The sequence below is a fragment of the Macaca nemestrina genome, chromosome 7, assembly GCF_043159975.1.
Source record: "Macaca nemestrina isolate mMacNem1 chromosome 7, mMacNem.hap1, whole genome shotgun sequence".
Classification (NCBI taxonomy): Eukaryota; Metazoa; Chordata; class Mammalia; order Primates; family Cercopithecidae; genus Macaca; species Macaca nemestrina.
Window position 1 is genome coordinate 77250564 of NC_092131.1, and position 24207 is coordinate 77274770.

The window sequence follows — 24207 nt, forward strand, 5'->3', positions numbered from 1 at the left end:
ATTTTTGTATACCAATAATTAAGAAAAAAATTCTTCAATTCTGTTTTTTCGTGTAACTTGATTTTTTGTTTCAAAAAGGGGGCAACTAACTTTAAACTTTGTCTGTTGTATAATTGAAATTTGTTTGTATATAATTTAGGATGTGTTACCGATCAAGTAGAAAATCATTTAAAATATATGGGAAGGGTAAAGGAAAGATTTTGAGGATTGTTTTTAAGCTTTAAAAACTTTACCAAATTGTTAGGAATATTGACATTGGAATAAAAAAATAAAAATTTGTTCAGAAGGGAGAAAAGTATAAATTTCTCCATTTTTGATACATAGAGTATAGCTATAAACAACTCATATCCAGGTTACATTTCTTAGTTTGGGAATCCTTACCTACAGTGAGTAGGAAAGCCCTTTCTGTAGTTTCTGCTTTCTGGTCTTAATCCAACCACAAACAACAGCAGCAGCAAGAAGAATCTCTTGGGTAGTTTTTTTTGGCTACTGTGGAGACCAGGAGTGGGAAGTTAGTGGTGGCAGTAGGGTTTGTTTAGTCATTGCTGGGTGTCTTGGTGCCTGGATGTATTTTTCACTGTGTTGTATATTAACCAATTTACTTATTAAAATATAAATCCGCTACAGTACCTCTCTTAAAGTAGCAATTCATTTCCATTTGGTGGTGCAAACTTAAAAGTTGCTACATAAAAGTATCTTCAGATCTATGACTGTTAACTAGAGAGACTTGAAACTTATTTTGGGACTCTTTTCAACTGGCCATTGACCCTTCCTAGTCTAACATGTTGACTATATAAAGGAGAAAATAGTGTGAGAAAAAGGCAAAAATGATACAGACATTCTTTTTGTGTTTCTTTGGTGACAAATACATTAATATATAAAATGGCAGGTATAATAGAAACATGTGCGAGTTTCTTTCAGTAAAACCTTTTTTGAGTGATTTCATTTACTGTGGAGGCTAATAAGTGAAGTTTTGGGGGTTTCGCCTGTTACACAATTTTCTTTTATAACTTTATGATAGCTTTTGTTATTGCATGTGAATTAAAAGACTATATAGTGAACAACTTATTGTATTTAAAAACATTTGATACTGGGCTAGGGTTGTGTTTAGTTCTAACATCATTTGCCTATAATGCAAGCATTTTGAGTATAAAAGTACGTTTACATGATTGACTTATTTTAGAATAGACAAAATGACATTAGAATTTTAGTGTTTAATTTTTTTTTTTTTTTTTGACGCAGTCTCACTCTGTTGCCCAGGCTGGAGTGCAGCGGCGCAACCTCGGCTCACTGCAACCTCCGCCTCCTGGGTTCAAGCGATTCTCCGGCCTCAGTCTCCTGAGTAGCTGGGACTACAGGCACGTGTCACCATGCCTGGCTAATTTTTTGTATTTTTAGTAGAGACAGGGGTTTACCACATTAGCCAGGATGGTCTCAATCTCCTGACTTCGTCATGATCTGCCTGCCTTGGCCTCCCAAAGTGCTGGGATTACAGGCATGAGCCACTGTGCCCGGCCTAGGGTTTAATTTTTTTTTTTAAGGAAATAAAGTGGTTCATTTTACTAGTGGATTGCTTATTTTATATATAGTATCAGAAACTGGCTTAATCTGCTAAAGATTTTTTTTTTTGGAAATATTAGATAACGTTGCTTCTAATTTAAGATGGAAGTATCCCATTTTCCCCCTCTGATAGACTATGACTAGACCTATATCTTATTGAGGTCTGCAAATAAGATGTAAGTCAAGGTCTTTTTTAGTTGTTGCTTTTAAACTTTTCTTAAAAATATTTTTATTTTAAAAAAGTATGTTTAAGTATGTTTAAGAAATATTAGAAACAGATAAACTAAAGCTGAATTTTTTTTTTTTTTTTTTTTTTTTTTTTTTTTTTTTTTTGAGACGGAGTCTGCTCTGTCGCCCAGGCTGGAGTGCAGTGGCCGGATCTCAGCTCACTGCAAGCTCCACCTCCCGGGTTTACGCCATTCTCCTGCCTCAGCCTCCCGAGTAGCTGGGACTACAGGCGCCCGCCACCTCGCCCGGCTAGTTTTTTGTATTTTTTTTTAGTAGAGACGGGGTTTCACCGTGTTAGCCAGGATGGTCTCGATCTCCTGACCTCGTGATCCGCCCGTCTCGGCCTCCCAAAGTGCTGGAATTACAGGCTTGAGCCACCGCGCCCGGCCTTAAAGCTGAATTTTTAACCCCTCATACAAATTTTAATTTTTTTAGAACCCGGTTTGGAGTGCAGTACTGCAAATCATAGCTCACTGTAGCCTTGAACTCTCCTGCCCTCAAGATATCTTCCCACCTCAGCCTCCTGAGTAGCTGCTGGGACTATAGGCACGTGCCACCACACCTGGCTAATGTTTTATTTTTAAAATTTTCTTGTAGAGATGGGGTTTCTCTGTATTGCCCAAGCTGGTCTCGAACTCTTGGCCTCAGGCCATTTCCACCTCAGCTTTTCAGAGTGTTGAGATTATAGGCATGAGCCACCATGCTCGGCCTTATGTTTTTTTTTAATTGGACCTTAATACACACAATGTTATAATTTGCCTACTACCATCATAGAAAACATCATTTTATGTCAGCAAATAATTCCTTTGTATATGTTTGTGATTTTTTTTTTCTTTCCAAACAACAGAGAGGAACCCAGTATGTGAAATGGATGAAAGTGAACTTCTTTTATTGAATCAGTACCTGGAGACCCCAAATTCATAACTTAAGGCTTACATGTCTCAATAACATCTTACTATCTAGATGGGTATTCTGTTATTCAGCCCATTCCACTTTAATTTTGATTTTATATCTGTTTTTTCAAAAAAATGAATTTTGCTTATATAATCATCAACACAACACATGCTTGTTATTCAGATAATATAAGAAGTATACAGGAACATAAAGAAAAACTATAAAAATCACCTGCAATCCTACCACTCAGAGACTATTTGGCATATATTCATCCATCTTTTCTTAAAAGTCTATATACACAAAACCTCCTTCTTAATATTTTAACTAGAATATTATTGTTGTAATTTAACTCATTATTTCTTAATGTTTCACAGTCATTTAAAATACAATATTTGTGGATTTAACTTAGCTTCTATTAGTTAAACCTGTAGATTTGTTTCTAATTTTTAAACATTTTTTAAGTATTACTGTCTTTAAGGCTACTAATGTAAGTAGATATAGGGATAAGGTCTCTAGCAAAGTGTCTCAGGAAAGATAATTCAGAAATAAATTATGTTTCTTTTTTATACTTCCTTTATGAAATTTTGTAAATTAAAAAATTTTTGCTCTTGAATACAGAATTCAGTGTGAAAATGTTGGCTCTGAATCCTTGCCATGAAAATAGAGTTTAAGAAAGTAAAAACTTTTTTTTCTGTTTATAGATCGCAAACTTCTAATGATCTTAATTCAAATAACTCATCGTGTTAATACTAAGATATAATTTTACATGAAAAGGTAATTCATGAATTTCTTAGCATTTCTATTATCTAGTCCATGTTGTTATTCTGATGTTCTCCTTATGTAGCTTTGTACAAGATAGAATAATTCATTATCTGTAGCCTTTTGATTTCTTTAAATTTTTTTTTTGCTTATAAATGACACATAATTATAAATATTTATGGGACACAGTGTGACGTTTTAATATATTTAAACATTGAATAATGAAAATCAGAGTAGTTAGCATATTCATCATTTCTTTGTGGTTATAGCACTCATACCCTTTTTTTCTAGCTATCTTGAAATATAGAATATGTTATCATTAGCTATAGTCACCCTACTGTGTAATTGAACCAGAACTTATTCTACCTATGTAAATGTAAATTTGTATACATTTACCAACCTTGATTTTTTTCTTTATTCCAGAATTTGTTAATAAGTCACACCTACTGAATTAGTATAAGCTTCTACAGATTTTTCACCGCAGCGTCTTAGAGGGAAGAAAACTATTTGCTGACTTTACCATATGGAATCAGCAGATGTAATCCAGTATTTTTTCTTTTTCTTTTTTTTTTGGAAGGGAAAGAGAAAAATGGCAAGAATGCTGACTTTTTAACTTTGTAAAGACCCATTCAAGATTTGACTTTTAAATGGAAAGGCTTCTAAAATCAAGTACTAAGTTAAAGTTTCTGTGTCTTCCAGCTTGTTCACTGCATCCCATTCTTCCTTTTTTTTTTTTTTTTTTACCTTGCCCCCTGCAAGAGGAAAAGGGGTTAAAAGTGACAGCCTTGCCTTGGAATGTAGACCCACTTCAGTATTTCCTTCTCACTAAGTGAGATATACAATATAATTGAGATGTACTTTATCTTATTAATACTCTTAAGAGTCAATACCATGAAACTAAAGAGGCTTCATGCAGTTATTTTGGTCTCAGGCTTCACAGGGTTAAGCTTTCTTTTCCTTTTAACTTTTTATTTTGACATAATTTCTGACTTAAGAAAATTTTGTGAGAATAGTACAGAGAATTCCATATACTTTTCACCCAGGTTTCACTTTTCGCCCACCAAATGTTAACACTACCACACTTGCTTTTCCCTTTCCTTTCTGTAAATATATTCTTTTTTATTTATTTATTTTTTGAAACAGGCTCTCTGCTTCTGCAGATGGAGTGCCGTAGCACATCGTAGCTCACTGCAACCTCAAACTTCTGGGCTCAAGCAGTCTTTCCACTCCCGCCTCCCGAGTAGCTGGGACCACAGGTGTGCACCACTATGCCTGGCTAACTTTTACATTTTTTAATAGACAGGATCTCTGTATGTTGCCCTGGCAGGTCTCAAACTCATGGCTTCAAGTGATCGTCTCACCTCAACCTCCCAAAGCATTAAGGTTTTAGGCGTGAGGCTGAGTGCAGTGGTTCATGCCTATAATCCCAGCACTTTGGGAGGCCGAGGCAGGCAGATCACCTGAGGTCAAGAGTTTGAGATCAGCCTGGCCAACATGGTGAAACCTTGTCTCTACAAAAAATACAAAAAAAATTAGCTGGGCACTGGTGGCTCACACCTGTAGTCCCAGCTACTTGGGGAGGCTGAGGCAGGAGAATCACTTGAACCCAGGAGACGGAGGTTGCAGTGAGCCAAGATCGCGCCACTGCACTCCAGCCTGGGCGACAGAGGGAGACCATCTCAAAAAAGAAAAAAAAAGAAAGATTTCAGGCATGAGCCACTGTACCTGGCCATGGAATTTTTTTTTTTTTTAATCGGAAAACTAAGTTGTAGACATGTTGCTCTTTAAATATATTAGTATGTATTTAAACAAAGACATTCTGGTGTATGACCATAGTACAGTCATGAAAATCAAGAAGTAAACATTGATGCAATACTAATATCTAAGCTAAAACTCAGTTTTCTTTCACTTTTTAATAATTTCTCTTTTCTGTAATTTGGGAGGAGCTTGAAGTGAATTAATCTTTTGTAAAAATGTTGGGCTGGTAGCATTATTCTAACTTTTTAAGGTCTCCATTTATGCTGTATTTTATATCTTAGTAAAAACATGTAAATCAGTGATTAAAAATCACACAGTGTGAACGAAGCATCTGAAATACGGAGGCTTTAGTTAGAAGCGGCTAAAAATCTTTTAAGACTTTCTTTAGTATTTGTTATTCCTTTTCAACATGGACAATTTAAACTGTGGATTATAATAATGTATTTTCCTTTGATAGGAGCAGTTATTCTTATAGCCTGTTGTTACTTTTAAGCTATATTATACCTATAAAATTTAAACTTACCAATAAAAGATTTTTTCATTTCCTTTCTTGAAAAGATGTATAGGCTTTCCCCATTTTAAAAAATTCACATTTTGGGAATATGTGTTTGCATTCCTGGTTCTTAGTGAGTGGATTTATCTTAATTTTCTTAATTATTCTCATTTATCCTAACTTTTCTGTCTCTTCTATGTATAGAATATGATTTTTTTTGCCATTTCCCTTCTTTCCTTTACTAGCATTGCAGAATTGCTATGCACCTTCTGGCCTGAGTATCAATACATTTGAAAAGGAGGAAGTCTTGTAACTTTTTCAGCATTTCTTAAAAATCATAAGTGAGCTCCCCCGAGTCATTTTCTAATTTTTATTTTTAAAGTTTTTTATTAATATTTGTCGTTTGCTATTCCAGATCCAAGAAAACATGTTGTCAACAGGAAATCCAGTTTTTTAAAGTGTGACTTGAAGCCAGATATCCAAAATTAGGCATTTGAATACATTTAAGAAGAAATTACTCTTAAGTAGGCTTTTAAAAACACCTTTGCTCACACTACAAATTATCTGTGATGAGTAAGCTACTTCGGTTTAGCACATAGTACTATTTCGAAGAGCTCACAGAATAGTTATATTCTCTCTCCTCCCTCAAAGACAAAAACAAAATTGGCCGATTTCACTCTTTAAAAATAAACTATTCATGTCCTTTAACTCGGGATTTTTTTCTTTCAAGAAAATAACTTAGGTGTTTTGCCTAGGATCAGAATGTATCAGATTGATACTCTTTAATCAGTGCACTTTTTAAAACTGAAGAGTCACTTTGCAGCTGAAGTTATTTTTTCTTATTATTGTGATCTCGTATTTATTTAAGACAACAGTTGTGTGAAAGCTTTAATTATAGAAAATAGAACAGATCTAGCAAACATTACTTAACTAAATAAGCTTATCTTTTCCAGATTGTTTGTCTCCTAACAGTTTTGCTTCAGAATATAAAAGTTGATCAACAAAGGGAGGGCTTATTTGAGAAAGGGAAAATGTTAGATTTATTCAAAAGTACTATTTTACTTACAGTGATAGCATAGGAAGATAAATTTCATGGCATGAGCGTGTACATGTTAGAGTGGAATTTGAAAACGTAACAGTAGTCTGTAGTTTGGCTTACACGTGGCATAATTAGTATATTTTTCATTGTGTCAGTCCGTTTAGAGGATTATGCATTTATATAGGACTTTCTATTTGTTAAGAAATAGGTGGGTTGTTTTCACAGTAGTAGAAAAGTTTTTCTAGCTGGGCACCATGGCTCATGCCTGCAATCCTAGCACTTTGGGATGCTTAGGAGAGAGGATTGCTTTACCCCAGCAGCCAATACCAGGCTAGGCAGCATGGTGAGACCATCTCTACAAAAATAAAAAATACGAAAATTAGCTGAGTGTGGTAGTACATGACTGTGGTCCCAGCTACTCTGGAGACCGAGGTAGGAGGATTGCCTGAGTCTTAAGAGTTCAAGACCAGCCTCGACAACATGGTAAGACCCTGTCTCTATAAAAAAATTTTTTTAAATTAGCCAAGCTTGGTGGTACGTGCCTGTGGTCCCAGCTACTGGGCAGGCTGAGGTGGAAGGATCACTTGAGTCCGGGAGGTCAAGAGCCAAGGAGATCAAGGCTGTAGAGAGCCGTGTTTGTGTCACTGCATTCTAGCCTGGGTGACAGGGCAAGACCTTGTTTCAAAAATAATAATAAAAATTAAAAAATAAAAGTTTTTCTTGCTGTAAGAATTAGAAAAAGTATTTGTACTTCTATAAATTTCAGTTTTTGTTTAATTAGTGCTTAATGGGCCTTCAAATATGCCTTTAAATATTGATATTAATATTGTCTAGTATCCTATTATACCCCTACAGTTTTCTCATTGCTGATAAGACATCACATTTTTTATTTGAAATTGTTTTGTTGCGTTTATTATATTTAGAATATTGGATAGATTTAGAAAGAAAATGAAGACATTAAATTTGCAGTTGAAAGATGCTCTACACAATAAAGACTAAATTGTGAAATCTGCTGTCATCTTTTGGCAGCGTTTGAGAAACTAGGATTAGAGCAGGGAAGTTTCATCATTTCCTCAACTTGGCTCTGTGTCACACTGAAACTATCTGGCTATAGTATGTAAATAATATTATATAATTTGGGATCCTCAGTTTGAACTGTAGCTTCCATAATAGCTCCTAATTTCTTTCCCTTCTGTATCTTCCAGTTCATGTGTACAGGAAGATTTTGACTTTACATAATCTGTAACAAAACTTTGTCAAGGCTTTATTATGTTTCACATTAACTATCATATAATGAAATTATTTACAAGGTAGTATTTAATAAAGTCATTTTATGTTACACACAAATAAGAGAACATTGAAAGATCAACAAAAGCTTTACAGAAGAGATGAAACTGGTGTGGAGGAATGGGTAGAATTTAGATAGGCTGAGGTGCATGTTAGAAGATTAGAAAGTGTGTGTGTGTGTGTGTGTGTGTGTGTGTGTGTGTGTGTGTAGAAAGCATTCTCACCTTTCTGAGAATGGGTGAGGACAAATATGACAAAATATGGCAGAAGTAAACTCAGTGAACACTGAAACTACATATGGAAACTGCTTTGACTGGAAAATGGAGGGAGTTTGTATTGTGGATCATTAAAAGATAAGATGGGGTAGAAAAAATAGGATCAGATCATAAAGCACATGAAAGGTTAAGTACATGATTTTAGTTAACTTTGATCCAGAGTGTTGAAGTGCTACTTGTGATTTCTCAGTGAGGGGAGATATAATAAATGTAATAATTTTGGAAAATTAGTTGTAGTATATTAATGTGATTGAAGGTAAATGGAGCTCAGAGATAGAAGAACCGATTAGGAGTCTGTTATAGTAATTCATAAGGTTGAAAGCCTTGATTAAAGTCAATAGAGAGATAAACTTGGAGAATACTTTAAAGGAAGATTCTTTTTTAAAAAAAGCCCCCACCCTTTTATAATTTTACAAGTTGAAGAAGAATTAAGATATGGTTGCAGATTTTTAAGAAGCGAAATTAAACAAACGATGGTGGTAGTCATACAAGTGGGAAAGATACAAATGGGAGCTATTTTTGAGAAAGAATAATGTTTATGTTCTTTTACATTGAATTTAACTGGTGGTTGGATATCTAGTAGACAGTTTTTTGTTTATTGGAGAATTTGTTTACAGTCATTTCTCTGTGGGGGAAAATCCTCAGGTAACACTGAGTTTCTTCATTATTATTAGTTAGGAAATTCAGACTACATAACATATTACCTAATCCAGAAGTAGAGTTGTTTAAGCATTTCTAAGAAATTAGGAATTACTGTAAAATAGGACCAATAAATATTTAAAAGTCCACCTATTTCCACTAAATTTTACCATCTAATTGTCTGGTATTTTGTTAAGGATACATAGATGGATAATAGTTCTTAGAGTTACTTACACTCAGATAGCCACAGTGAACTTAACATCCATTAATGATGACGTTAGTAAATATAAGGTTATAATGTTTGACCTTGGACTTACCTATTTTATTTTTTTAAACTTATGTAGATTATAAAGCATTGTCTTTTCAAAGTATTTTTTTCTGACATTCTTAAAACTTGTTTTCTTTCAAAATATATGGTTCAAAATAAATAATTCTGCTATTTCTAAAGTTCAGAGTTAAAGAATATTCTACAATACTACAGAAGCTTTTGAGTTTTATATGTTTTGGCCTGAATTATCCAGGCAACAGCCAAAATTCTTCCCTTACATTTATGGCTTATGACAGTGCTGACTTTCATATCATTATGAGAAACTCAGAGATCTATCTCATGGATAAATCAGGTTTTTCAGATTTGGGAAAAATGAGAAAAACATTTTGGAAGAAATTGGGGATGATTTGTTAATACAAATTTGTACTAACATGGCAGGAAAATATCCATGGAAACACCAGGTAAAGTTAATCGTTTGTTGCACCCTCATAAAAATTATTTGTACTTATTCCTTTGTTAACTTTTTTAAACAGTGAATTATGTTGAAAAGCCCTTATTTTATTCTTTATACTGGTAAATGTTAACCTTAAACACCAAAATTTTCCTTTGTTTTAATGATACCTTCTGTGTCTGTGAGTTTACAGAACTTTAAAGAACTCTCTCTAAAGTATTCTATGGAGATATATATATATCTTTAGAGAGAGATACATATGTAATACATATATGTATCTTTATATATATCTCTCTCTCCACAGAAATAATAAATATTTAAACTCAATGTGTTTTGGGGGATGGTATGGAAAATGGAAGACATCTTTAATTTTCTGATATTTTAATAACTGAGACTTCTTAATAGTCTGTTTTGTTAATGAACTGGTTTTAGACGCTGCTGGCAAGTCAAGCGGTAGCCATTAAATGAACCTCTACTGCTGACATTAATTTACAGGGGCCAACAGGACAAAACTCTACGACATGATAGCTGATCTGGGAGATGATGAGCTGCCCCACATCCCTTCAGGAATCATTAATCAGTCTAGGTCAGCCTCTACTAGAATGACTGATCATGAAGGTGCAAGAGCAGAGGAAGGTACAGAATTTAGCTACCATGTTTATTTACATTTCAGAAGACCTTAAATCCAAATCACATCTTAATATTGCAACTAGGCTACTGTTTAAAATGTTGATGATCATTTTATATGATCTTTAGAGAAGGTGTTGGGCAAGCTCTTGATGTAATTAATTTAGGGATTTTGACATTTCTGGCTTCTATTTCTTCATATTTTGTTTTCATTTTTAATGTGAGGAGGAGTTGTTTCCATCATAGGTGAATTCGGAGTCTTTTCTTTAATTTTAACTACAGATCCAGTAATGGGAAAATAGTAACTTAAAAAACAAACTTAAAATAATACATATGGAAAAAGCTGCTCATTTTGTCTTATTGCTTAAATTTAGCAGCTAATAATAATTACCACTTACTAGAAGACAACTGTGGTGCCAGGCATTGTGCTTGGAACCTTTTTTTTTCTTTCTTTCTTTCTTTTTTTTTTTCCATGAGACTGAGTCTCACTCTGTTGCCCAGGCTGGAGTGCAGCTCACTGCAACTTTCGCCTCCTGGGGTCAAGCGAGTCTCCTGCCTCAGCCTCCCAAGTAGCTGGGACTACAGGTGCATGCCACCATGCCTGGCCAGTTTTTTGTATTTTTAGTAGAGACAGAATATTACCATGTTGGCCAGGCTGGTCTCAAACTCCTGACCTCAAGTGATCCGCCTACCTTGGCTCCCAAAGTGCTAGGATTACAGGTGTTAGCCACAGTGCCCAACCTGTTACTTTAAATATGTATTACTTTAAAAAATATGTGTAACTGTTGCCTCAATTAATCCTTTGAGAATAAGGCAGTATCATTATTCTTTAACTTGGTAGCAAGTATATGCTACCTAGTAATGAATTTTATAAAATTTGCCTAAACTAGAAATGTGTAGGAAATGAAAGTACTACTTAAACGTTTTTTCCAAAATTGATTTTGGCCAAAGATATATAGGTATACTTGAATCATTTATAACTCTAAGTCTAGATGTTTATAAGTATTGAATCTGAGTTTTTAACCAAAGATTATTGTGACATACGAGATACAGTAATTTGGCATATATATTAAATTTCATTGATGTTATTGCCTTTGCTGTGTAAAGAGGATTTGTTTGATGTCCCAGTCAAAAAATTTTAAATGCATCTTGTTCCCTTTTAAGATTTCCCTAGTGGCACAGTTTCCTTACAGTTAAATAATTTTGCATTTTTTTCCCTCTCATAATTTACCATTTACTTCACTCACCTTAAAAAAAAAATCACTAAAATAACAGTCATTCAAAGCAAAATGAATGAAAAATAAAATAGTGTCTGTTAATTTTTTCAGATCTCATTTCCACTATTGAGATATATTCCTGTTTTACTTTAGAATGAAAAATAAAATAGTGTCTGTTAATTTTTTCAGATCTCATTTCCATTATTGAGATATATTCCTGTTTTATTTTAGAAGTATTTTCTAAACTACACATAGCAACTCCATTTTTTTTTTAATGCATTTAGTGATGATTTTGCTTCATTTTTGGTCTGTTTTGCCAAATATGCATAGCACAACTTGCTAAAATTTTTGTAATTAATGTACATTTAAACTGCAAGTTTTGCAGTTTAAGGCAAACCCATGTTAGCAGTGTGAACCCTTTTAAATGTTTCAAACCAATGACTTATGGTAAAAGCCAATCAAGGCACACTCTACACAAAAACCAGCTTAGAGCTCTCTATGTGTGTTTGTTTATGTGTTATGTGTGTGTTTTAAAGAAAGAATATAGGTCAGTGATCTGTTTCTTGATGCTGGGAGGAGGGCGAGGGGAGAGATTTGATAAGTGTGAACTTCATTACAGTTTTTGAAGTGTCGATCTTACTAGAATTTGTTATTTAAAGAGATGTGAGTTTGACTTCAAGCTAAGAAGGCAGCTTTGGAGTACATAATCTCTTTATTTTCAGTGGCACTGTCCAACTTACTTCTTTACTTTTGAAGTCCATGTCCTACCTCATTTTGTAAAGAACAATGTCTGTTTTCTAGGAGTGGTACTTCAACATTACAATCTTCTAGACTGTTGTTACTAAAGACTTGAGACATATCACATTGCCGCTGGTATAAATGGAATCTGTAACCTGGACTAAGTTCTTGGGAAAAAGAGTTCAGTATGTGAGCTACAGGTTTCCTTCATGATAAGTGTCCATCAAAAGGAAGATTAGTTATAAAAATCTGAAAAAAACCTTATATTTTATAGACCCATTATACTAGTATTGTTATATTACTTGATGAAATCCTTCTTAGGCCTCCTAATAAAATGTCTTATAATTTCCATCATTAAATTAAAAACTAGGCCAGGCATAGTAGCTCATGCCTGTAATTCCAGCACTTTGGGAGCCCAAGGCAGGAGGATCACTTGAGCCCAGGAATTCAAGACCAGCCTGGGCAACATAGCAAAACCCTGTCTCTATTAGAAAAAAAAAAAAAAAAAAGATACCAAAACTAATTTTTTAGGCTGGTTAAAATAATTATATTTTTCTTTGAATTACTAATGACATTTTTATACTATGGGTAATTATATTACCATTAATAAAATGAATTTTTAGGATAGAAATTAATTCCATCTGAAGGGAAATAAGGGTAAACAAATGAGTGGCTGCTGGGATTACCATATGCCACAGTGATGGGTAATATGGAAAGCAGAGATAATAGTGTAGAAGAAGTTTTACACATATATATGTAAATAAATACTGAGTAAGCAGAATAGCTTGCAATATCTACATAAATATGTCATGAAATATATGTGTGTATATAGAGAAAAGGATAGAAATGTGGTCATATGATTAATTAGAAATGAGTATAATACTAATTTTTTGTTAAGTACAATTAATCCAAAACGCGAGTAAAACTAACATCCATACACTAACCTTCACATGCTCCTAAATTGGTCAGTGGCTGATCAGAGATAGTCCTGCAAAATGATTTGTTACGTTAAAGTTATTTTATTGGGCTTTGTGTCAGTGAATGTTTGTATAATTGTGAGTGGGAAGAACTGTGGCATTTTAGAAACAAATTATGAGCTTAAAGTAAAAATATTTCTTTGTCTAGAGAAAAATGCTTTGAGTAAATGTTATCTAATGACTTTTATGTACTTATCCTTAAACATAAGTTTAAATTATTGATTTTATAGTTTATAGCTGCTTCTGGTATTGCCAATAACTGCATGCTAATAATTTGTAGGAAAAGATCAATGCTACAGATTATTCAGATTCATAAGTGTCATAATTGAAAGATTAACTAAATACTAGTTAGGATCTCTATGTATATATTTTCTTTCAGGTGCTTTCAGATTCATTTTAGATCAAGTAACTGAATCAGAGCTGCATTTTAGAACCCTATTTGAGTCAGATTATATAGCTTACTTTGATAGATAAAATAATAAAATAACATGTTTTAAATAAAGATGAATTTTATTTTGCCGTAGTATACATATATGAATTATATCTTCTCAGAATTATTTCCAGTAGTATTAGTGATGACTGTCAAGTTTCATTACAGCTCTTGTGTTTCCTGTAGCATATTTATATCATTTTTCATGGGAATTTTTTAAAAATTGACAAACAGCTTAATTTTTTTTGTATAATGTTTCCCTTTTAAATTTGCTCATGAATTTTAAGTGTGTTTTAATATATTGAGTTTTATATTATAATGATTTGAGTATTTCTCCCTTGTTACCTTAATGTTAAGTTTTTGCTTTCAAAGCATTTGAAATGATATTGAAGGTTGTTGCTTAAACTATGACTGTTACAACAAAATATTTAGATAATAGTTATTCAATTATGGCAGAGTTTAATTGGTTAATAGTATGTATAGAAAGGAAAACACATTTTAAATAATTCGAACTGCTAATATTAACATGAAAAGCTGTAATAATGCACATGATATAGTCAAGAAATCTAAGTGAAGCTCAACCTGAGTTTAGTTTGAAATTGAAATGGCACATCTGATCAGAAATTAAAACTCTGTGGTCAAGATTAGTTGCTTCATTTTAGAATGTCATGGTAACTAGAATGGGACATTAAAATAAAAATCATAGTCAAAGCTTTAAAGCCGGAAGACAGGCTGGACGCGGTGGCTCACGCCTGTAATCCCAGCACTTTGGGAGACCGAGGTGGGTGGATCACTTGACGTCAAGAGTTCAAGACCATTCTGGCCAACAAGGTGAAAGCCCATCTCTCCTAAAAACAAAAAAATTAGCTGGGCGTGATGGCTGGCACCTGTAATCCCAGCTACTTGGGAGGCTAAGACAGGAGAATTGCTTGAACCCAGCAGGTGGAGGTTGCAGTGAGCCAAGATCGCACCACTGTACTCCAGCCTGGGTGACAGAGCAAGACTCTGTAAATAAATAAATTAATTAATTAAATAAAGCTGGAAGATGTTCTGAAGTCCACATGGATTAACCTCTTTATAGAAAGGAAACTGACGTTGTTGGTGGAAGAACTTTTTCCTAGACCATTGCTGTTACTGAAGGAATCTGAACAATTAAAGCTTCATTCTAGTGAACTGATATAGTATATAGCTGACTGTAAACCATTTACATTTCAGTGTTTGTACTAGTTTTTATCAGGGACTAGAATGCCTAGTACTTCTTTAGAAAGCAAAAGGACTTAGCAACAACCTATTAACATTTAAAAAATACTGTATGACTACTTTGAGGTCCTTGAGGTCCATGGTAGAGATTTCCCCCCATGAATAGCAAAAATCTGATATTTAACTCCATTGTTTAATCAAAATTTGTCCTATTTCTTATTTAACATGTAAACTATAGTTATAATTGTACTGAAGTGATAAGAGATTTAGACAAAGCTTTTGTGCCCCAACTTCCACCCCAGAATAATATATCTAGTGCACATTTTATTTGTGGACAGTTACTACACCACAGTTCCAACACATTTGTTTAACACTGCTTAGTAACAGGATTTTTTGAGTAGAAGTGGGAAAATAAAAATTAATTATATTACTGAATATTGTAACTGTTAAGTGCTTAAATTTTCCCCACAATATTGTCTTGTACTGTATGATTTTTCAGCATTTAAGAAGCGGTTTTGTTCTTTATAGCTGAACCAATAACGTTTCCATCTGGAGGAGGCAAGTCATTTATTATGGGTTCTGATGATGTTTTGTTAAGTGTACTGGGCCTTGGAGACCTTGCAGACTTGACGGTAACAAATGATGCAGACTATAGTTATGATGTAAGTGCAGTTTTATTTTTAATTTTTTAATGATTTAATAGAAGGCTCCTTATTTTTTGGAATCACTTATAAAACAGAATTAATGTCAAGGTGCATGGAAAAGATAAGTTTGTGTCAATGTGTTGATTTGAAGTGACATGTAGTTTTTCTTTTATAACTACTTTCTTTGTGGTATTTAAATTTTGTTTTAGGTATTTTGGTGGATTAACTAGAAGTTTGAGATGATTAATATATTGGTCAATAAATACATCTTGAGTAGTCAACTCTCAATTATCTCAAATTAAGCCATATTTTGGTGTTAACAAGAAAAAAAATAACCTGAATCACTTATTTGCCTTCAGAATACTTCTTAAAAAGCATGTTTTATTTTTGAACTTTTATTTTCTTAAGGAAATATTTTAAAGTTTCTAAACATTTTAAAGTTAGCTTGCATCATTTCCTGAATACTTAACTCCATTAGAGGGATGGGGAGTGGATGGAAGGGATAGGGAGTCCAGTGTTAGAGGTGAAACTTGTCTTGGATTTAATTTTTCTAGATATTAATATTTCAATTGAGAGTTAACTATACCTGTTAGATCTTTGTTAATTGCAGTTTTTCAGCAATTTTTTTTCTTTTTATAATGAATTTCTTTTTCTACATTTTATAGTTAACGTTAGCATGCTTTTTAGAGACAGCCTTTGGTGGGCTGGATTATTCTCATTAATATATTTTTGTAAATACATAAGCAACTAAATTCCAGTAAACTTTTGACTGCTTTAGAAGTGGTTTCACAGCCTGTCTTTACAGATGGAGAAATGTGAAGGTAAAAAGATAAACCTCTGTCAATACCAAGAATTATGAAAATGGGATAAAAATATTCTTAAAAGGTCTTTAGTTCAGACTTTCAGAAAGTACCTTAACTTGCTGCCTTTAAAAATTTCACGTTATACATTTCCTAAATGACTTTACTGTTAATACTGTACCGTTGGATATTTGTAATATGTAATTATTTTTCATGTAAAGTATTGCAGCAATGGTAGCAATGATGATTTTGTTCTCATCTGACATTTAATAGGAGCTTTGGGTTTAGCTTGATAGGTATAAACAGACTAAAGAACTCTGCATTTGATCTAGGCTATTTGTAAGGCAAATGAAATTATTCTGAGTTATTATTAAATGATAAAGTTTTTTTAGAAAGTTTTAAAGGTACATTAAATTTCCACTGGACATTTTAGCCAAACAGTTTTAAATATATGTGTTAAACACACCAAAAAGAAACGAATAAACACTCCACATGCCTTCCAGTTTACTACTTTCACCACTAAATATTGTGCTCTTTCCTTTTAGTTGCCTGCTAATAAAGATGCCTTTCGAAAGACATGGAATCCCAAGTATACACTACGTAGCCATTTTGATGGAGTACGGGCATTAGCTTTTCATCCTGTAGAACCTGTGCTGGTTACTGCTTCTGAGGACCATACCCTGAAACTCTGGAACCTGCAAAAAACAGTTCCTGCCAAAAAGCAAGTATTTTAATGTTAGCCTGGTGTATTTCTTCTAATTTTGCTAATATAAGTAATTATTCCTCATTAGTGTTGCATATCTTTAATGCACACATTTGATCTAATGACTATTTAATATCAACCAGTGATTTATAGTTATTTAATTGCCTTCTCTTCCCCTACCCTTTTTCCCCCTCTTTTAGGAGTGCCTCTTTAGATGTAGAGCCTATCTACACATTTAGGGCCCACATGTAAGTTTTACTGAATTGGTATTTAATTAACAATCATACTTATTATTAAATATTATTTATCAGTCCTCAAACCTTGTAATTTTCTCAATGTTTTATATTAGAAAAGATGTATTACTTGAATAATAGCTATTTAATAATTGTATTGGTGAAAATATGAATATAATAGTACCATTCAGGCTAGATGCAGTAGTTCACGCCTGTAATCCCAGGACTTTGGGAGGCTGAAGTGGGCAGATCACTTGAGGTCAGGAGTTCAAGACCAGCCTGGCCAACATGGTGAAATCCCGTCTCTACCACAAAATACAAAAATTAGCTGGGCGTGGTGGCATGCGCCTGTAGTCTCAGCTACTCAGGAGGCTGAGGTGGGAGAATCGCTTGAACCTGAGAGGCGGAGGTTTTAGTGAGCCAAGGTCACCACTGCTCTCCAGTCTGGGCTGGCGACAGAGTGAGACCCCGTCTCCAAAAAAAAAAAAAGTACCATTCATATGTACATGTTCAGTTAAAACAGTTTTTCGATATTACATAAATTCAGAGGTTGGGGGAATGGAGACTTGAGTTTCTTCTTGGAATTTATCAGTAATTTTTTTTTTCTCTCTTCCTACAATAGTGGCCCTGTTCTGTCATTAGCTATTAGTTCTAATGGAGAACAGTGTTTCAGCGGTGGTATTGATGCTACCATCCAGTGGTGGAATATGCCGAGTCCCACTGTGGATCCATATGATACGTATGGTAAGTAAAAGGATCAAAATGTATTTTTTTTTTAACTGAATGGAGCTGACAAAAGTAAATACCTCAAATAGGATTACAAGGTTATTTAAACCTATGTTAGTCACCTCATTTTGTTCTTCCATTTGCTAATAAATTGCTTTATTAAAGAGAAAAATTAGAAAATGTCATGCCATGGGTATTTAAGCCTATGAATTGATACTTTCTCTGTTGTTAAAAAAAGTATATTAATTAAAGTGTTAATTTAGGTAGTAGGAACAAAAAGAAGGAAACAAAATATAATCTAAGTAACAAAATTTTGAACTTAAGAAATAGTTTATATATTTTAAAAATATTAGCAAAAGACAGTGGAACCAACAGCAAGGGTGTAAATCATTAAAACTTTTTGGAGCCAAAAAATTTTTTTGTTATTCTTAGCTCTTATATACAAAAACATTTTTAATTTCAAAATGGAAAGAAAAAGAAAAGAAACCTCCTTTGACTTACAAATGGAGCTTTTAGAAATCTGTTCTACAGAAACACCTACCTGTACCTGTGTTCAAATATATTTGTAAGGGCATTATCAATAATTATATTAAAACAAAATGTTTATGAACTCTTTTTTCTTTTTATTTAACACCACTTTGTGCCTACATTAGCTAGGCATTGTGGTAAGCACTATGTCAAGAAATAAGATTGTTTAATGGAAAGTAGAGACATAAATAAGCAAAGGGATGGGATCTGTGGTTACAAATTGTGATAAATGATAAGAAGATAGAGTACTGTGAGAGGGAGTAACAGGCAGAACCTTCTCTAGAAGAGTTAGTCAAGAAAGGTCTTTCTAAAATAGTGAGATTCAAGCCAAAATCTGAAGGATAAAAGGAAACTTTCAGTAAAGAGTTTTAAGCCAGAAAGTTATCTGATAAATGTAAGGTTTTAAAAAGGTGACTGTGTCTGTTGTGAGAAGAGTAAATTGGGGGTGAGAAGAGTGGAAAGAGAAATACCAGTTAGGAGGCTGCTGTCATATAGTAGTCTAGTAAACTAGGTGACAGACGACATTGCCAAGATTAGAGTGGTGGTAGCAGAGCAGTTAGAAGTGGTTTTAAGATAAACTGAGGGAGTATGGTAGAATAGACAGGATTTATTGATAAATTATGTTGAGTAGATAAAGTGATGGGTGAGTGATGCTTAATTTGATTGTATGTGTTTAACTGCTTTATTGAGATGTAATTTAACATATCAGAAAATTCACCCTTTTAAAGTATACAGTTCAGACTGGACACAATGGCCCACTCCTGTAATCCTACCACTTTGGGAGACCGAGGTGGGAGGATCACTTGAGGTCAGGAGTTCAAGACCAGCCTGGGCAACACAGTGAGACCTCATGTCTACCAAAAATTCAAAGATTAGCCAGATGTGGTGACACGTGCCTATAGTCCCAGACACTTGGGAGGGTCACTTGAGTGTGGGAAGGGTCACTTGAGTGTGGGAAGTCAGGGCTGGAGTGAGCTGTGATGGTTCCGGTGTACTCCAGCCTGGGCAAGAGAGTGAAACCCTATCTCTCGCTCTTTTTTTTTTTTTTTTTTTGGAAACAGGGTCTCACTCTGTCTCCTAGGCTGGAGGGCAGTGGCTTGATCTTGGCTTACTGCAACCTCCGCCTCCCAGGCCCAAGCCATCCTCCTGAGGAGCTGGGACCACAGGTGTGAGCTACCACACTCCACTAATTTTTGTATTTTTTGTAGAAATGGTGGCCGTGTTGCCCGGGGTGGTCTTAAAACTCCTGAGCTCAAGTGATCCGCCTGCCTCAGCCTCCCAAAGTGTTGGGATGATGGGCATGAGCCACTATGCACAGCCACAAGACCCCATCTCTAAAAAAAAATTAAAAATAAAGTCTACAGTTCAGTAGTTTTTACTATGTTCACAAAGTTGTACAGCCATCATCACTAATTTCAGAACATTTTCATTACCAGTCCTGAGTGTTTGATGTGAGTAACTGAGCAGGTGATGGGAGCATTTATTGAAACAGAGGCAGAACTGGTGTAAGGAGATTTAAGATGGTGAGTTCAGATTTTAGGCATGTTAAAGGATGACAGTATCAAGTAGGTAATACACAACTAAGGAGCCCAAAGAGATCTCGATTGAAGTTAAAAACATGGACAGTCTTCTCTATACAGATGATACATTAAGCTATAAGAATGGGCAATGCAGGGAGAGGGTATTGTTTAATATAAGAAGAGAAGACAACCGGGGACTGAAGTCCTCGTAACTCTGACACTGGGAGGGTGGCTAGAGCAAGAGAGCCAACAAAGGAAACTGAGGAGGTATGACCCAAAAGACAGAAGGAAGTGCAGGAGAGTGTGTGAAATCATGGAAGCACACTAAAGAAGAAACCCATTTTGAGAAGAAAGAAGCAGTCTGTACTTTCAAATGTTACTGAGAGTTCTAATAATATGATACAAAGTTTCCCTTTTATAAGTGACCAGCAGGTCACCCACATCTTGGCCAGATAGAGTTTGGATGCTGGAGCTAAGACTGAAGGATGAAGGGACCTCTGGATAATCTTTCATGTCAGACTATATGGATGAAAAGCAATATAATGGGAACAACAACAAAATGTTTTGTATCATCAAAGTATTAAATTTGATAGTATAGGGATCATCATTAGCAAAGATTGTTTTGGTGTGGTAATGGTATCAGAAACCAAACTGGAGTGATTTGAAGAGTAAACAGGAAGTGAAAAGCATATTTCTACTGCTGGGTAGAAGGGGTGGTAGGGTAGGATTAATGAAGATTTTTTGTTGACAAGATTCTGGAACAAGTTTTTTTTCACTGTGGTAATGATCCCAAGGAGGAGAATTTGTGTAGTAGAGAAGCAGTAAACATTACAGCAAGTTAGTGACATCTGGTACTAGCCCTTGATAGGATGGAGGACAGATTCCTTGCTTGTATCTGGAAGCTAGGAGAAGATACCTTTAGACACTAATCATTTATATGTTAGGCAGCAAGAAGATGGGGGATAAGAAACATACAGCATTATTTGAATGCTGTATTTTCTCAGTGAAGTATGAGGCACAGTCATGTGGAAGAGAGGTTGGGAGCTGTGAGAATTGTGGAGATGATAAGAAGCATTCATGCAAAGTGGGAGGAGTTTACTAGAAAAACAGGATTATCAGACAGATTATGTTCATTGTTATCAGCTGTCAAATGTCTGTCAGTTAAGGAACAGATAAATAAAATATGGTATATCCATACAGCAGAGTATTATTTGGCACTAAAAATAAATGAAGTACTGATACATGCTGCAACATGGGTAAACCTTGAAAACATGTTCAATGACCAGGAGGTCAAGGTTGCAGTGAACTGTGACCGTGCTGCTGTACTCCAGCCTGGGTGACAGAGCAAGACCCTATTTCAAAAAGAAAAGCAGAAAACATACTCAGTGAAAGAACCCAGTCACAAAAGACCACATATTGTATGATTCCATTTATAGAAATTGTTCATAATAGGACACATCCGTAGAGACAGAGCATTAGTTGTTGCCTAGACTTGTGGAAAGGTGGGGAGGAGGAATTGGGGGAAGTGACTAATGAATGATGAAAGTGTCCTAAAATTGATTGTCATGATGGTTCTATAACTCTGTGAACATACCAAAAATCATTAAATTATACACTTTAAATGAGTGAGTTGTATGGCATGTAAATTATATCTGTATCTCCAAAAAGCTGTTTTTTTTAAAAAAGCACATGTTCCTTTATAGAAAATTGTGAAAATACAGAAAAATGTTGATGGGAGGAGGGGATAAAAATAGGCCATAATTCTACTCTTACATATAGCCACTATGTACACTTTGGTTTATCTTCTTGTGGCCTAAATTTATGTTGTGTTCTTTATACTCAGTTATAGTAAGTTTTCTTTATGTATCAAAGTTTGTTTTAAACTTCTTTTACCTGATTTTTTGTTTGTTTTTTCTCCAGAGCCAAATGTTCTAGCTGGCACTTTAGTTGGTCATACAGATGCAGTTTGGGGTCTTGCTTATAGTGGCATAAAAAATCAATTACTGTCTTGTTCAGCAGATGGCACTGTTAGGTTATGGAATCCACAAGAAAAATTGCCATGTATTTGCACTTACAATGGAGATAAAAGTAAGTAAATTTTGCATCTGTGAGAAAAGTTAGTTTTTTAAAAAATTTGGAATATATAAAGGACAAAGTAATTGATTTATTTCTTTACTGCTCCAAAGAGATATATTGAAATAATTTTGTAAAAGTTAGGATAATCTTTTTACTCATTTTTTTTTGAAGTGCTTTGCAACTATATCCCGTAATGCAGTTCTTTTTTAACTTTTTTGTGTTCAATTTTTTAAAAATGTAAAACTACTTGTATGTAATAGTGGAATAGACAAATGAGGATACTCATAGGGACAACAGGAGGCACACCATCTGTTCCAGATGACTACCCACGAAGACTGAAGGGATCACAGTCTCAAGCATACCTATAAACCATGTGTTCCATGACCCTGAGCACACTAGTTGAGTAGTCCAGCCATAATCACTGAACCCCTAACTGGAAAAGTACAAATTAGGTTATTTTCATGATTTTAAATATTTTCTATTTAAAAAGGCTTTAACCAGTTTACCTTTTGAAGACATTTACTGATCTTATTTTCCAAGTCATTTTTAATTTTTTTTTTTTTTTTTTTTTTGAGACGGAGTCTCGCTGTGTCTCCCAGGCTGGAGTGCAGTGGCGCGATCTCGGCTCACTGCAAGCTCCGCTCCCAAGTAGCTGGGACTACAGGCGCCCGCTACCACGCCCGGCTAATTTTTTTGTATTTTTAGTAGAGACGGGGTTTCACCGTGTTAGCCAGGATAGTCTTGATCTCCTGACCTCGTGATCCACCCGCCTCGGCCTCCCAAAGTGCTGGGATTACAGGCTTGAGCCACCGCGCCTGGCCTTTTTTTTTTTTTTTTTTGAGATGGAGTCTCGCCCTGTCGCCCAGGCTAGAGTGCAGCGGCGCGATCTCAGCTCACTGCAAGCTCCGCCTCCCAGGTTCACGCCATTCTCCTGCCTCAGCCTCCCGAGTAGCTGGGACCACAGTCGCCTGCCCCCATGCCTGGCTAATTTTTTTTGTATTTTTGGTAGAGACGGGGTTTCACCATGTTAGCCAGGATGGTCTCTATCTCCTGACCTTGTGATCTGCCCGCCTCAGCCTCCCAGAGTGCTGGGATTACAGGCGTGAGCCACCGTGCCCCGCTTTTAATTTTTTTAATTAGACCTTTTATTTGTATGTAAAAATACACATTATTTTAAAACATTTTAGGTGAGTAGTAAATGTATAATTTTGTGTCTCTTAGGACACCTTAGTGGTACTAATTTTCATTTATCCAAGCTTTAGAGGTAAGAATTCATTTAGATATTTGTTTCTGGCTTCATCTAGATAGTTAATAGCTTGGCTCCATATTTCGTCTAACTGTGCATTGATCTGGCTAGTTTAATTTAGTATGTTAAAGAGAGAAATTGCTGCTCAGGCCATTTTAGGGTGAAGTACTGCATCAGCTGATTCCAGAGTCCAGGCCATTTTCATGAGTCCAAAAATTTGACTTGTATTATCTCCTTTATAAGGCCTACAGATCTCTGACAGGTGAACCAGTCTGCCAAAACAGTTATATGAGAATGCTAATTTGTCATTTTACAGTAAGAAGTATTATTGGCAAGTTGGCGAAAAGACTAGGATTTTATTTAATCCCTTAGAAGAAAATGTGTAATAGAAGAAATAACTTTTACATGTATTTACTCTTTATGAGCTCTGTAGTTATATTTTTCTTATAATATTAAATAGAATGCTATAAATTTTTTAAATAATTGAGGAAAAGATATTTCTTACCATCCTGACGCAGTTGTATTCCTTTTCATTATTAACAGTATTTCAAGATTATTTGAATTCCTTTTTCTGATTAGAAAAGTAGAGATTTCATAGAATTTTACTTTGTTTGCATTGTCTGTCTTTGGGCTCATTTCAGAGCATGGAATACCTACATCAGTTGACTTTATAGGCTGTGATCCAGCTCATATGGTAACCTCTTTCAACACTGGTAGTGCCGTAATTTATGATTTAGAAACATCACAGTCATTGGTGATACTTTCATCACAGGTAGATTCTGGTAAGTTTTCATGGAGTTTCTTTGAAACCTTAAAAAGGGGTATTACACAGAGGATGATCTTTTAGCTAATTTTAATGTTTTTACTATTTGAATTTAGGATGGCAAAATA

General features: G+C 34.7%; 1 protein-coding gene across 7 annotated transcripts in view; it reads left to right on the top strand.

Annotated features, from left to right (window-relative positions):
• Positions 1-24207, top strand: part of LOC105477932 (striatin 3) — a 141819-nt gene that overhangs the window by 99107 nt on the left and 18505 nt on the right. For 5 of the 7 annotated variants that reach the window (XM_011734799.2, XM_071100369.1, XM_011734800.2 and 2 more), the window contains 7 exons: positions 10147-10287; positions 15369-15502; positions 16830-17005; positions 17188-17235; positions 17843-17964; positions 21915-22082; positions 23958-24098. In XM_011734799.2, coding sequence (XP_011733101.1) covers positions 10147-10287; positions 15369-15502; positions 16830-17005; positions 17188-17235; positions 17843-17964; positions 21915-22082; positions 23958-24098 — 930 coding nt within the window. The remainder of the gene's footprint in view (positions 1-10146; positions 10288-15368; positions 15503-16829; positions 17006-17187; positions 17236-17842; positions 17965-21914; positions 22083-23957; positions 24099-24207) is intronic. The other 2 variants (XM_011734801.2, XM_011734802.2) reach the window with 1 other exon arrangement.